Source organism: Micropterus salmoides, unplaced genomic scaffold (genome assembly GCF_014851395.1).
Source record: "Micropterus salmoides isolate LMB-PRFRI ecotype aquatic unplaced genomic scaffold, ASM1485139v1 Ms_hic_scaffold_9, whole genome shotgun sequence".
NCBI classification, from domain to species: domain Eukaryota; kingdom Metazoa; phylum Chordata; class Actinopteri; order Centrarchiformes; family Centrarchidae; genus Micropterus; species Micropterus salmoides.
This window is the reverse complement of record NW_024044681.1, coordinates 13,251,038-13,264,175: the sequence shown is the minus strand read 5'-3', so window position 1 is coordinate 13,264,175 and position 13,138 is coordinate 13,251,038. Positions and strand designations below refer to the sequence as shown.

The following is a 13,138-nucleotide window of genomic DNA, read 5'->3' as shown; positions in this document are numbered from 1 at the left end:
GATGAAATGTCTAGTATCTTCAACAGAGTCCAGTTGCCCTTGACTTTAACCTTCTTTGGATACCTTTATTCAGTGTTACTCTGAAACTACTTGTTTGCCAATAATGTCGTTATTCAGGACACTTCACTGGAAATGTGTTTTCCTGTTTCATTCTTTTAAAATTATCACTACATAGTTTTCTTTTTCATTTAAAATGACTCAATTAGAAATGGCAAAACACGCAAAAATTCTTTGTTTAAGAATCAGCAGGTCAAATCTTTTGACAGCGAAGTGGAACGAAAACTATTTATTTTAATAGTTGATCTCTATCTGTTAAGTAACTACAGCTGTTATCGACATAAAATCTAATAATATCTGAAAGCTAACGTGCTCTGGCAAAATGTTGACTTTCAGTAGATTGCAAAAACAGTCTCATTGTGTTCTATTAACTCCTAATCTTTTGTATGTCTATAGGGTGCAACAGACCTCCAGGTAGCTGATGGCTGGTGTGTTGTAGATCTTCATGTTGGTAGTGTTGGCAGAGGGCAGCTGGAGGCCATCTCTGAACCAAACCACTGAGGCTCTGGGGTGAGCCTCCACCTCACAGCTGATGTTGGCCGGGTTTCCCTCCCATGTGTACACTGTCACTTGACCCAGGATTTTTGGAGCATCTGTAGTAACACACAGAGGAGTGAAGATGGTAAACATCACAGGCATGTTTTGAACAGTTTACTGACAATCTGGCGTGTTTACTCCTTCACTGTGGTTCATCTGGCCAGGACTGAATGATGCCATGATTAAGGAGTGAAACTGCAATCAAATAACCACAGGAAAATGCAAGGGTTTATGCTTTTCAGACATTGATAAATACTACATGTTCGTAACTTTTTCTGAGATAGACTTCTGCAATGGATCCAACTAGTCAAAGCACTTTCAGTGGCCTAAGGTCAAGGAAAGATTTAAATTTAGAGAAACCCATAAAAATTCAACTTACACTAGGCAACATTTAGAGGCAATGTCAATTGTAAATACTTCTTTTAAATGCAAATCTTAAAGTGCCAAAAGTCAATGTCCTACAATACTTCCAGGTATTACTACATCAGTACAGTTTTTGCAGTCATAATAAATACTTGAAACGTTGTAGTGCTTCAATGAAATAGAAAACTATCAAGATTAGGATAATTATCTATTCATCTTAACCTTTCTAAGACCATAGATTTTGCATGTTTACTTTTTTTAATTTAGGGATTCTGTCTAAAAACTTTAACTCCCTTCATTCCCTCTCTCTTGAGCAGAGAAAAAAATGTTTATCCCTCTGTAGCCAACAACAAGACTTGCAGAATCTCAGAATTGCTGTTCTGCTCACGTTATAAGACCTTTTTTGTCTCAGACAGTTGTCATGGTGACATGGGGGTGCATAAACTGCATAATAACTTGGATTTGGCTACGATAAAATCAGTCATGTTTGAAAACTGTCCTAGTGTCTGGGACAGCTAACAAGGAAGTTGAGACGAGCTTTGGAACAGCTCAAACTAGAGTATCTGTAATGGCGGGCAGAGCATGCTCTGTTCTGTTCCAACTTCTGCTTCCGATCTCAAACATTTATGTGGGATATACAAATCATGGCACAAAGCGAGTAGTCTACACTAGGCTTTGGTTTCATATTGGCAAAATGTGGGCACACATTATGAATAAAATGGTCATTAATCCAAAATACAATCTCATTTTCATCTAACAAGAATTTGAATGCAATATTTTCATAATCCAGTGCTAACTCTTCATTCCAGAAGTGTATGAGAGCAGGGAAAGTGGAGATCGTCTATTGATTCTATATATTTTTATACTATTATCATCAAACCCATCAAATCCAAATCCACAGGACTGATAGGAATTAATCATCTTGGAGAGACTACTACTCTGTTACAGGAGCAAGTCATTTGTGGAATGGCAATATTTTCTTCCCTCCCTGAAGCTCTCAGTATTACCAGCAGATTTTATCATGGCTACCATTGAGATCCCTTTAAAAATCTTTGTCAAAAAATAAATTTAAAACACAGTTCAGAAGGCAGCAATGGCAAAGCTTACAGAATCCAGTGTTAATGGTAAGCAAATGCTAAGTGTAGTCTAATGATTGTATTTGTTTTACTTCTATACATTTAAGGTCGGTCTTTTATGGTATCCATTTAAGTTTTAATGACCTGTGCTGGCTTTATGAAACACTGAAGTGCCAATCTTAGAAAAAGTGCAAGGTTTTTTTCTGTGAGAAGCTCTAGCCCAGCAATTACAAAAAATGTCAATGTCTCACACACCATTAATTAAATAGTAAGTCTAATGAACTCAGTCATGAGTAAGCAAGAGCATTGAGTTAACAGAAATAACTATAGAAAATTCAGCTGCTTCATTTGCTTCTAATTGGCATTAGATCCTTCCCCCTACTGCAATTGCTCTATATTCAGGTAGAATTATTCTTGATGCTTTTCTTTAAGTTACTTATTTAATTTAAATTAATTGTTATTATTCCAGCTCTCATGGCTGTGCTGTGTTTATTTATTTTGTTTGACTGTTTCTCATTTTCATTTCTCCCTCAGTTGTTAGCTGTTTATTGCTGATGTTGGGCTGGTTGTCTGTTTTTGTTTTTTGTTTGTTTTTTGTTTGTTGTTGTTTTTCTCCACCCCAAGCACCCCTCCCCATTCTCTTGCAGGTTTCGTTGCTTTCTGCAATTGGTGTTTCCCTCTGCTATTTCCCATTGTCTCCACCCCCCATCCCTGTTCTCTTGCAAGTGTTGTCCTTTCTCTGTGTTGTCTGTTTGTGCGGTGTTTGTGCCCCCCATTCCCATGTCTGCCCCCCTGTCCGGCCCGGTGACAAATCAATACATATTTAAATAAATAATAAAACAGATAAAAAATACTGTTGCTGGGATAGATGGACGAGGCTGAGTCAAACTGCCTGTATCCTTGATTAGACGCTTGTTCTTTCAATGGAGCTTTTGGGCCTCATTGACTCACTACAGTATTTGTGACCTGCCGGTTTCATTTCTGTAGCCTCCTAGTGAGAGTTGAGATTGTTGCTATATATGCAAATAACTTGAAGGTAACTGCTAGTGGTGCTCATTTACAGTATACACATATACATAATACAGTAAAACATAAGAAATGACCTGCTTGCAGCTCAGACAGCGTTTTCATTAGACATTCATGCTAAATAAACTTCAGCTGCTGAAACCAGAGCTCAAGCAGACAAGATATTAACACTTTCATATCAGTCCTTCAGCAGCAAACGTAGACACACTCAGCCAAGGTAATGCGCTCATGCTGTGCAGCAGATAGGAAGTTCCATGCCTAGATAACGTCTTCATTGTGTGACTGGCCGAGTGGTGATAGAGAGGACAGAGAGTGAGAGCTGTGCTCAAGACAAAGCACCTCTTCTTATCGATAATTGCTTGGCAACAGTAAATCAGCTACCTGATTACTTGCTGATTACTCTAGCTAACTGCAAGCCCTCAAACAACTCTATCAACACTGCGTTGTGATTATATCTCTGAGCAAATTGCTGGTGCATTGAGAACGGAGCATATTAATCCAATTAAGCTCTCACTGGCTTCATTTATCGCTTTCCTTTTTACCAAGGTAACATTCGATAGATTTCAAAATGAGATCAAGTACGATTTGGATTCCATTATGCTGTCCAATCTTTCCAAGCATATGTTTTGAGCATTATAAGTTACTGATGGGGAAATGCATGCAAGAAGACATTAACCTTAAACGGTTGACCCTAAATATCCATGAATGAATATAAACACCTCTAAGCAATCTAACCTCAGAATGATGGTCACATTTGAAACCTAGAGCACTGGAGTGCAGAGGCCAAACCAATTAAAAACATTAACATTACAATTCTTACAGACTGTAGCTAGTTACTTACTTCTTCTGCACAATAGCAGAAAATAATTTAGCAATCAACATTATTTGTACCCTCACATGCAGATACACAAAGTATTATTTAGGCTTTACATCATGTCTTGTAACCTTCAAAGAACATTTTTTGCATCTTAATGATCCAGCCCTGTTAAGATATACCACATGACCACAATGCCTACTGTTCAGATCCAACCAGGGTTTGTTGCACGTCATTTGTATCTCTCACCTCATGTCTCATGATCCTGTCTGTGTGTCTGCTTGTCTAGTGTTCTCTGTTTCCCCCTGCTGTCTCTCTGCCTGCCTGCTTGTCTCTCTGTCTCTGCCTCGTTAGCCCTGATCCCGCTCGTTAGTCCCTGTGTATATGTATGCCTGCTTGTCTCTCCAATTTTTGTCACGTCCTTGCGTCTAATGTTGAGTGTTCCTGCCTGTTCCTTTGTTTTCCTTGTTCTGGATTATTCCCTGTGTTTTTGGATCGCCTTGTGCTCTGGATTACCTTTGTTGGTCTTTGCCTCGAGCTCCTTGTAAGCCTGTTTGTTAGTTTTTGAATTAATAAACGTTTTTGTACTGCAACCTCCTTGCCTTGCCATTGTCTGCATTTGGGTCCTCGCCTCAGTCTGCACTCAGCGCCCCGATCCGTGACAGTAGGACGTGACCAGAAATGGACCCAGCAGACTACTCGGATGAACTTTGCGAGCTAGTATGCGACTTAATCGAGTTAAAAGTTTTGTGGAAGGAAGCCCTTGATGATTTGGAACGGGAGGCTTTTGGGTCTCTGGCTCATGGAAATGTTGCTGCCAAGCCGTGGTTGAGGGACTCATTATCACCATGGGCTCATCGCTTCCTCCGCAACTCTGCTCCTCGGCTCAGCAGCAGCATTCAGCTCTCTAGCCAGTTGCTTTCACCAGCTCCTGTGTGTTCTCTGGATCCCTGGCCCGCTAGCGCTGCTAGCCCCAAGCCTGATCCCCGGCCCGCTAGCGCTGCTAGCCCCAAGCCTGATCCCTGGCCCGCAAGCGCTGCTAGCCCCCTGCCTGGCCTGCCCGTCTGCCTGCCTGACCACCCCCAACAAACACCCTGGGACTATGACTCTCCTGGCCTTCTTTGCTATGAAGGCCAGGGAGTCGGATGAAGCACGGGCAGCCAGCCTGCGACCTTCTAGCCTGGAGGCTAGTTTCCCCCCTGGTTCCCCGTCTGATCCACCTCCAGTAAGGCTAGCTGGAGGGCGACGTGGGTCCCGTCGTCGAGCGACCAAGACACCGGCACCAGCCTTGCCAGTGATTCGTTCGACTCCTGTTCATCGAGTCCAGTCGGTGGTCCGACCAACACCAGCTCCGTTGGTGGCCCAGCCGATTCCTGTTCCCTCGTCGGTGGTCCGACCAACACCAGCTCTGTTGGTGGCCCAGCCGATTCCTGTTCCATCGTCGGTGGTCCAACCGGCACCAGCTCCTCGTGTCCGGTCCGTGGTCCTCAGCCCAGCAGCTCAGTCCGTGGTCCTCAGCCCAGCTCTGCCTCCTGAGGTCCTAAGCCCCCTACGCCGGCCCCCTGCCCAACCTCAGGTGAGCCCTTGTTCTTTTGGACGGCCTCCCGAACTCTGTTGCCCTCTTGATCTGCCCAGCCTGTTGGGTCGTCCCCCAGGGCAACCTCCTGAACATTATTGCCCCCCTGTTCTGCCCAGCCTGTTGGGTCGTCCCCCAGGGCGACCTCCTTAACATTATTGCCCCCCTGTTCTGCTCGGCCTGTTGGGTCGACCTCCGGGTCGGCCTCCTGAACTGTTTGCCTCGCCTGAATTTGGGCCCCTGAGACTCTTGTTTTGTTTTTCTGGCCCTCCTCCTGTCCTCCCTTCGCCCACCGTGGCTCGGGTTTTTTTTGGACTTTTTGGATTTTTTGTGTTAAGAACGTCAGGGGACGTTCTTTGAGAGGGGGGTACTGTCATGATCCTGTCTGTGTGTCTGCTTGTCTAGTGTTCTCTGTTTCCCCCTGCTGTCTCTCTGCCTGCCTGCTTGTCTCTCTGTCTCTGCCTCGTTAGCCCTGATCCCGCTCGTTAGTCCCTGTGTATATGTATGCCTGCTTGTCTCTCCAGTTTTTGTCACGTCCTTGCGTCTAATGTTGAGTGTTCCTGACTGTTCCTTTGTTTTCCTTGTTCTGGATTATTCCCTGTGTTTTTGTAAGCCTGTTTAAGTTAGTTTTTGAATTAATAAACCTTTTTGTACTGCAACCTCCTCGCCTTGCCATTGTCTGCATTTGGGTCCTCGCCTCAGTCTGCACTCAGCGCCCCGATCCGTGACAATTTATGTGTGACAGTCCCCTTCAACTTCAAAACATCAAAGTACAGGAGCGATAGATAAATTGCTTGAATTAGTAAGGATGAAGAGATGTTAGACAGACCAAATGTATGTTATATAATGTTAGCTAATATTATTTAAATAAAATAGCCCTGTAGGGCTCTTGATTTCTATCATCGTAGTTCCTTTCTTTCTCTCCCTTTTATCTGAAAATACACCAGGTGAAACTTTCACTCTCTGCGACAATGTTTTGATTGCAGGGATCTGTTAAATTATAGTCTAAGTAGAGATGGGGAAAAGGAACAAAGTGGCCAGTTTAGTGTGAAACTAACCTGTTACAACCGAGCAGTGAGTGTTGACTTTACACTTGAACTTACGGTCAAACTAATTTTCAGCTGGTGCAACAGGCTACAGAACTCTACCTGAAGACGCAACACTAGTCTAGTGTGCCCTTCTGAAGCCAGCTCCATAGTGTGTTGCCAAAAATTTAGATATTTTGTCTAGAGAGGATATTTTGCTCCAACATTAAACAATCATACAAGGAAGAATCCCTTGTTGACAATTCTGACTGAAAGATTTCCACATGCAAGGCAGTCAAAACAGAATAGCTAAAATAGAGGTCACAGGTCTCAAGCTTCTCTTGATTGTAAAAGACTCTCTTACACTCTTACTTTTATATTGCTACTGCTATTGATTTTTCTGCCTACAGTTAAAATCAACAGCTAACGAACAAAGCCCAGAAAAGTTCTCAGGGTGCTGTCAAAAGCCATTTTAGGAAAGAGAGACATACACTAAACAACATTGACTAACAATATATCATGGTCAAGAATTGGATTTTTACAATCTACGACTAGTCACTAACATCTTTAACAGACTCTTGATAATGTCATGACATTTCATTTGAAGACTGGCCTGGGCAAATCTGGAGACAGGAGCAGTTGCAGCATCTGTTTGAGATCAGGGCCAACAGAAGACTCAAGTTTCCTTGGGAAGAATTATTTTAGTCTTTATATGCTGATTCACTTCAGTCCCTTCTTTAACGGAGTGGTTGTGTGTTTAAATGGAATTTTGGTCAAGTGAAAAATATTATTTAACATCTGACATTGATTTTGTTTTTTCTTAGACTAATAGTTCGGCATTTTGGGAAATTTATTTTCTTTCATTCTGGGAGTCGGATGAGGGATTTAGAACATTACAAACTAAAGGTGATGAGTATTGACAGCCCAGATAAACTATTAGAGCAAATGTAGGAAGAGTTGGGTTACTTACAGCGGACTTCCAGGTGCATGTGCTGCTTGTCCTGACCGATGGAGTTGCTGGCGGTGCAGAGATACTGGCCGGCATACGTGAACTGGACGTTTTTCAGTGTGAGAGAGGACACCCGTGCATGGCTGCGTACCACAATATTTCTATCAAGGCTCTACAAAGAAGAGGAGAAAGTAATTATTCTCACCTATAAAGCCTGACATTTACATAGAAATGAATGCATGTCAGTGATTCCCTGAGAGTTTTTATATTTGTTGGACTGAACACTGGCAGCTTCATACAAAAAAAGAGACACAAAACTTGGGAGGAGTCTTGTACAGAGTTGGTGTCTTACAAAAAAGCTAATGAATAATAAGGCTGGCATTATTCTACATTTCTCTCATTGTAAAGTGAGTGCCACTGGCAGGATGTGGAAGTTAAAGACCTTGATGGTTTTGTTCTTTTCATGGGATTTTTTGAATAAGAAAAATGTAAAGGTACACCAGCCTTAGCCATTACAGTATGGATGCAAGTTCAAGTTTAATGTTATTACGTAAATGTCCCTTGTAAAGGAAAATCAGATGACCAAGGTACAGACAGGAACAAATATACATGTCATATCATATAAATTTACCAGTCAAATGAAATTTCTGTCTCTAAAGCTGATGATACACAGAGCAACTTTTAGAGCAATTGTGCAGGGCAACGTTGCCGTCAATGGTAATGAGTAAAGATTAATACCGTAATCCCCTTCCCCCACCACTCCGCCGCCACCCCCCTCCCAGCAACATTGCTCAAAAAGTTGCCCCGTGTATCATCAGCTTTACACATGTACAAACAGCAACACTGAGAAACTATCCCTGCATCAGCCTGGTAATCAGCGAGTGCACAAAGCCTGGACCAATAAACTGCAAACTCCTACAATATGTCGATTACTGTCCCTACCATTTAGCAGTCTAGTTGCAGGTTTACAGACCTAATTGTAGATGGAACAGTATAATTGCAGTTGGGACAAATGTCTTGTTAAACCTTGTTTTTATTTCCCTAAGCAGATCGCATTTATTGCCCTGCCCACTTAAATTAACCTTTTGTATTGTGGATACAAAATTGTGTATATATATTGTTATATTGTGGATATGCAGGGTTACTGAGGATTCAGAGCAAGCTCTCAGCACAGGTGCACAGCTGACATCTGAGGACACCCAATGACCTCACTTGTCATTTTAATTATGCACTGCAACCTAGCTTGATCTGTAGTGTACATGTTACCAAATACAAAGATGAGGCCAAAGGACTGGGTGCTTTGTGTTCTGCTCTATTCTTTGTTCTCAGTAACGTTTATTAGTCACATTTGAACATTTTTACATATATTGTGTTGACGAAAAGCAAACACACTTCTCATCAGGACACAATTGAGATATTTTCTTGAAAATGTGCTGCAGAAGGTAGCAGGCAAAAAATGACATCAATAATGAAGAAGAGCCATGTAGAAGGCCCTATAAAAACTCTGGCTGTTAAAAATACAGTAATAGCTTTTCTTGCCTCTGGGCGACACACAGTCCACACCAACAGGGGATATACATCTTCCTTCCAGCTGCCATGATTTTCTATTAATATATCAGGCATTGTATGTGCTTCAGCATTTTTATTTTATAAATAACTAAATGATATTTGTTGTATCTGCACTATGCCATGAAGTGTTATCCTCTACAAGGTAGGGAGATGTAGATGTGACAGAAACATTTCCACTGTTTACTGAAGATCTGAGGGAGTGTCCTGGAACATTTTGAAAGGGCAGCATTAATCTTGTCTTACTGCAGTGACACAGGAAGGAGCTGCACTGGGTACACTGTTGGAATGTAAACAGGGATAAGGTTAATGGAGAATAATACTTTAATGATACAACAGAGGTAGAAGTGAACAGGCAGACCTTTGAACAGGATTTATTCATTCATTCTAATGAATCATTTTAATTATTCAACTCTGATTTGTCACAAAATTAATTAGAATGGCAGACTTGTAATAAAAGGCATGGGAATGTTGTTTCACAGTTTACCCTTTTTGTGTACTCCGTGCTTCTTTGCTTTGTAGGGCAGAATGACACTGTTACATAACCTGTCAATACGCGTGTTTCACTTGTCATATATTCTGTACTACAACTGTATAGTTGAAACCGCCAGCCAGAATCTGCTGCGACTGCGTCTGTTAGTAATGCAGTGAAAAAACCCTGTTCACTCTTGATATGTGCTGCTTCTATATTTCAGCACCTCTCCACCACCCACAGCCCTACTGACCCTATAAAAAGATGTTGATGATGTATTAATGTCACACTGGATTTCTTTAAATACAAAATGGTGACTGGGAACTGTTCCTCGGTCAGTATCCTAATGGTAATTACAAGGAGGGCATGTGAGAACTACCTCCAACTTGAATTGCAAAGGTTTTTCAGCAGTAAAATTAAGAGATAAACTAGAATCTAATCTAATTACAGACTAAGAGTCTATAGCCACACTAGCGGCACTGTAAGATTGTATAGACCCTGTAGTGAGTTGACCAAAATACTATCATGCTAACGCAGAAAATGTTAACATGCTGATGTTCAGTTAATGTTCTCAATGTTTAATGTAAGTACCGCTGATGCTGATGAGAATGTAATTAGTGTTGATGGTATTTGGTCATTAATATTAATTAACTTGGAATTTTGATCTGATGTTAACAGTAGATAAAAAGACTGGGTATCACCAATGTTATTACAATTTGTCCTGTGGAACATGGATGTCTGTACCAAATTTCACAGAAAGCCTTCATAGGTTATGGATTATAGCCCTCTTCCACTGCAGGCACTTTAGAATATGTAACCTGGGACTTCAAATAACCTGAACTTTTAAGAACATTGTGAGGCTTTTGTACAACTTTCTTGTGTTTCTGCTATATTTTACAAACCATGATATATGCAATTAAAGAGGCAACAGTGGGACCAACTATGTGATTTTTATGTTCCGTTTGGTAGGCGAGGAAACTAAGCTGTTGTGGGACGACAAAGGTTTTTATCAATTGTTTTTTACAAGCAGGGGCACGTTTCCCATACAACCACGGAAGGTAGGATGAAACTATCTTGGCACGATGCATCATTAAACTAACAAACATCTGAAGTATGACCGTTTCCCAAAACTGTCGTACCTTGTTGGTACCACCGTGGTTTGAACTAACTTAGTTTGAACCAACATAGTACGAACTAACATGTTTCCAGGTGTGTTCGTCTGACTTTCACAGCAAGAAACTCCAAAAAAAAGTTGACATATTCTGGATAAATATGTCAGTTGTGACTGATATTAAGTGACATTATTATGCTAACTTATTATTTAGGCTTTTCATATTATAGTCGTACCGGCAATAACAACAAAATCAACATTAGTGTTAATGAAATCAAGAATATAAATAATATATAACCTAATCATTTTATTTAGCCTAAATATTGGCTATGACTTAGAACACCTGCGTCACTTAACGATGGTTCCTACCATGTAAGATACCTCCATAGTTCAAACTAGGGTTTTGGGAAACAGTTGTGTCGCAACTGCACAGTTCCAACTAAGGAAGTTGCTACCGTAGTTAGCAACGACGCTTTTGGGAAACGCAACCCAGGTTGGTGGCCCGCAATGGCATGAAGCACGTCAAACTCCTTCTTAGTTTTAGTTTGCCCTGCTGCACTCATTGTCATTCTTTTGCTATAATGTTGTGCCAACTTTTTATTTTTTCCCCTTTGGCTGTGTGACATATGCATGTTTGTGCTAGACTTTTCTTTTGTAATTGCTGACTCCAGCTCCTCTGAATGGCCTTCTCGCTCGAATTACAAATGACGGCCTGGGCGCGTTCATTTGTCCAACAAGCATTCTTCATTGTTCTCCCATTTCCCTAGTCAATACAGATGTGGTAATATGGTGGTTACTGTTGTGTTTCTTATTGTCATCCTTGTTGTGATGTGACTACACATCTGCTTGACCAAATCAAGATTGACAGCACGAGTGGCATTCTCTGAAAAATCTAGCATTTAGTATTACCTTAAATTTAGTTCAAAGACTTTTTCCCCAAAGTGGGAACAAAACCAGATCCTGTTACCACAGCTACACTTTACAAACATGTGGTATATTTCTGCATTGGAAAAAGGCAATCAGGTTGATGGAAGAAGAACTTTGGGCTCTTAAGCAGAACTGAATTTGACAGGTGGAGCCAATGTCTTCAAATGGACACTGTAGCTAGAATACAGCCTGCGATTATCTGTCTCCCAACTGGGGGCTGGATTCTTCTGCAGAATGTGGAATATGAACGTGAACCTGTTCCATCCAGGGTGCCCTGTCTTAAGTCACAACAATCAGTTCATCTGAAATCCCCTGCAAAGATCCAAGCTGCTAACAATAATAAACAGTATAGTTCATGCCTTGCTTTAATAATGTACACCTTGCAGTAGTTCTGTCATTTGTCTAGTCTGAGAGCTATATGTACTATTGACTGACTGATAAACATTCATACCAATATGTGGTAAATACAACATGGTCATGTGATATTTCCTTCCTTTATGGGTTAAAGAGGATTGCCTGAATGCTCTATTCAGCACTGTTGACATTAATCGCATTTAGCAGGCAGGTTATTCTAATCAGACCCACAGATCAAGTGCCAGGCTGCCTTCTAAAGTGCACTTCTCAATATATAAAGATACACTGTAAATACTTTGCAGTCCTCTTTAGTAAAATATCCCCTTTCAGGATAGATTTATCATCATGACTAATCATATAATGCCTGCTTGTTAGCAGCCTATGATTTACGACTTCAGCTGGCATCTAATACAAGCAAGGCCAAAACTATTATTGGTGACTATTAGTTGGATAAACAACTAATCAAAATATTTTAAATGGTTTATTTATTTTACATTTTTGTCATTTTTGCTGTGCAGAAAACTATATATTATATAACCATATACTGACAATAACGCCCTGCGATGGACTGGTGACCTGTCCAGGGTGTACCCTGCCTTTCGCCCAATGTAAGATTTGCTTCAGCCCCCCGCGACCCTGGATAAGCGGTTGATGATGGATGGATGGATACTGATAATAACTTCAGACACAAATATTAAGACTGATATCTTCATCATAGATCATGACACAAGTCAGTTTTCTTCACTGCTTTTATCTACACAGCCAGATAAAAGCTGCTGAATCAGGTTAAAACACACTATTTCTAATCTTACTCCTCTCACACTGTAGAGACAAGCAGGTTTAGAGAAACCAGTGAGAAGCAGAGAAAGAGAACAGTAAACAGGTAAGGACATTTACTTAGCATCTTTCTTGACGGTCAATCATCTACTGACAAAGAGCAATACCTAACTACACCAAAATGCTACACTTTACATCTACTAATAATAGCTAGTTGTCTACAAAAGCATGGGAAACCTACAGGGAAAACGCCACCGCGAAATAATTAAATCACCTACAAGCATTAAATGCACTTTTCACATACAGTACTGTGAAAAGTTGAATTTATGTATAAATGTCAGTGTCAAGTAGTGACCATTGAAAACCATTGAAAACTTACCACACTGTAAACTACAACATAACATAATGAAACAATGACATAATAATAAATATGTAGCAAGAGTGGTCTGCAGAGCCTTAAATCACACAACCTGAAATCCAGGTGACACTTAGACAATGTGACAACACC

At 40.9% G+C, this 13,138-nt stretch overlaps 1 protein-coding gene across 13 annotated transcripts in view; it reads right to left on the bottom strand.

The window, feature by feature from the left end:
- ncam1a (neural cell adhesion molecule 1a) overlaps positions 1 to 13,138 on the bottom strand; it is a 266,470-nt gene that overhangs the window by 53,918 nt on the left and 199,414 nt on the right. For all 13 annotated transcript variants that reach the window (XM_038707776.1, XM_038707777.1, XM_038707778.1 and 10 more), the window contains exons 9-10: positions 7,445 to 7,595; positions 466 to 650 (exon numbers count right to left, since the gene is read on the bottom strand). In XM_038707776.1, coding sequence (XP_038563704.1) covers positions 466 to 650; positions 7,445 to 7,595 — 336 coding nt within the window. The remainder of the gene's footprint in view (positions 1 to 465; positions 651 to 7,444; positions 7,596 to 13,138) is intronic.